At 44.7% G+C, this 895-nt stretch overlaps 1 protein-coding gene across 1 annotated transcript in view; it reads left to right on the top strand.

The window, feature by feature from the left end:
* The window catches only part of GMDS (GDP-mannose 4,6-dehydratase), a 544120-nt gene that overhangs the window by 403079 nt on the left and 140146 nt on the right, over nucleotides 1–895 (top strand). Inside the window, exon 7 of the mRNA XM_011984604.1 lies at nucleotides 14–132. Within this exon, the coding sequence (XP_011839994.1) occupies nucleotides 14–132 (119 nt within the window). The remainder of the gene's footprint in view (nucleotides 1–13; nucleotides 133–895) is intronic.

The following is an 895-nucleotide window of genomic DNA, read 5'->3' as shown; positions in this document are numbered from 1 at the left end:
TGTTTCCCTCTAGGCTATGTGGCTGATGTTGCAGAATGATGAGCCGGAGGACTTCGTCATAGCTACTGGGGAGGTCCATAGTGTCCGGGAATTTGTCGAGAAATCATTCATGCACATTGGAAAAACCATTGTGTAAGTATACCTGAGAAATGACTACTTCTAGCTCTCTGGCAGGTATGCACCTGAGCTTGCTGAAGCCTCGGTTCTAGCTGTCATCTTCCCCCTTCAGTCTCCTGAAGAGCAATACAGAAAGTTTCAGTGTGGAGCGGGGCCTTTGCTCTGCTCTGCATCCAACCCTACTTGTGTTATTTGTCAAATGTTGGTCAGCATCTAAATCAAGTTTTTCCAGATTTCTTTCATCTTTCTTTTAAGATGTTTTTGGCCACGCATGGTGGTTCATGCCTGTAATCCCAGCACTTTGGGAAGCCGAGGTGGGAAGATCATGAGGTCAGGAGTTCAAGACCAGCCTGACCAACATGGTGAAACCCTGTCTCTACTAAAAATACAAAAATTAGCCGGTTGTATGCACCTGTTATTCCAGCTACTCAGGAGGCTGAGGCAGGAGAATTGCTTGAACCCGGGAGGCAGAGGTTGCAGTGAGCTGAGATTGTGCCATTGCACTCCAGCCTGGGTGACAGAGCAAGACTCTGTCTCGGGGGGGAGGGGGAAAAAAAGATGTTTTAAATTTCATTTATTTGTAAATATTATTTTATTTTTGTTTTTTAAGTTTGAAATTTTTTATCGCAATATAAGCACCTTCTTTTTTTTTTTTTTTTTTTTTTGGAGACAGAGTCTTGCTCTGTTGCTCAGGCTAGAGTGCAGTGGTACGATCTTGGTTCACTGCAACCTCTGCCTCCCAAGTAGCTGGGATTACGGGAATGTGCCACTATGCCCA

This window comes from Mandrillus leucophaeus, unplaced genomic scaffold, assembly GCF_000951045.1.
Source record: "Mandrillus leucophaeus isolate KB7577 unplaced genomic scaffold, Mleu.le_1.0 Scaffold27, whole genome shotgun sequence".
Lineage (NCBI taxonomy): Eukaryota > Metazoa > Chordata > Mammalia > Primates > Cercopithecidae > Mandrillus > Mandrillus leucophaeus.
This window is presented reverse-complemented; position numbering and strand designations above follow the sequence as displayed.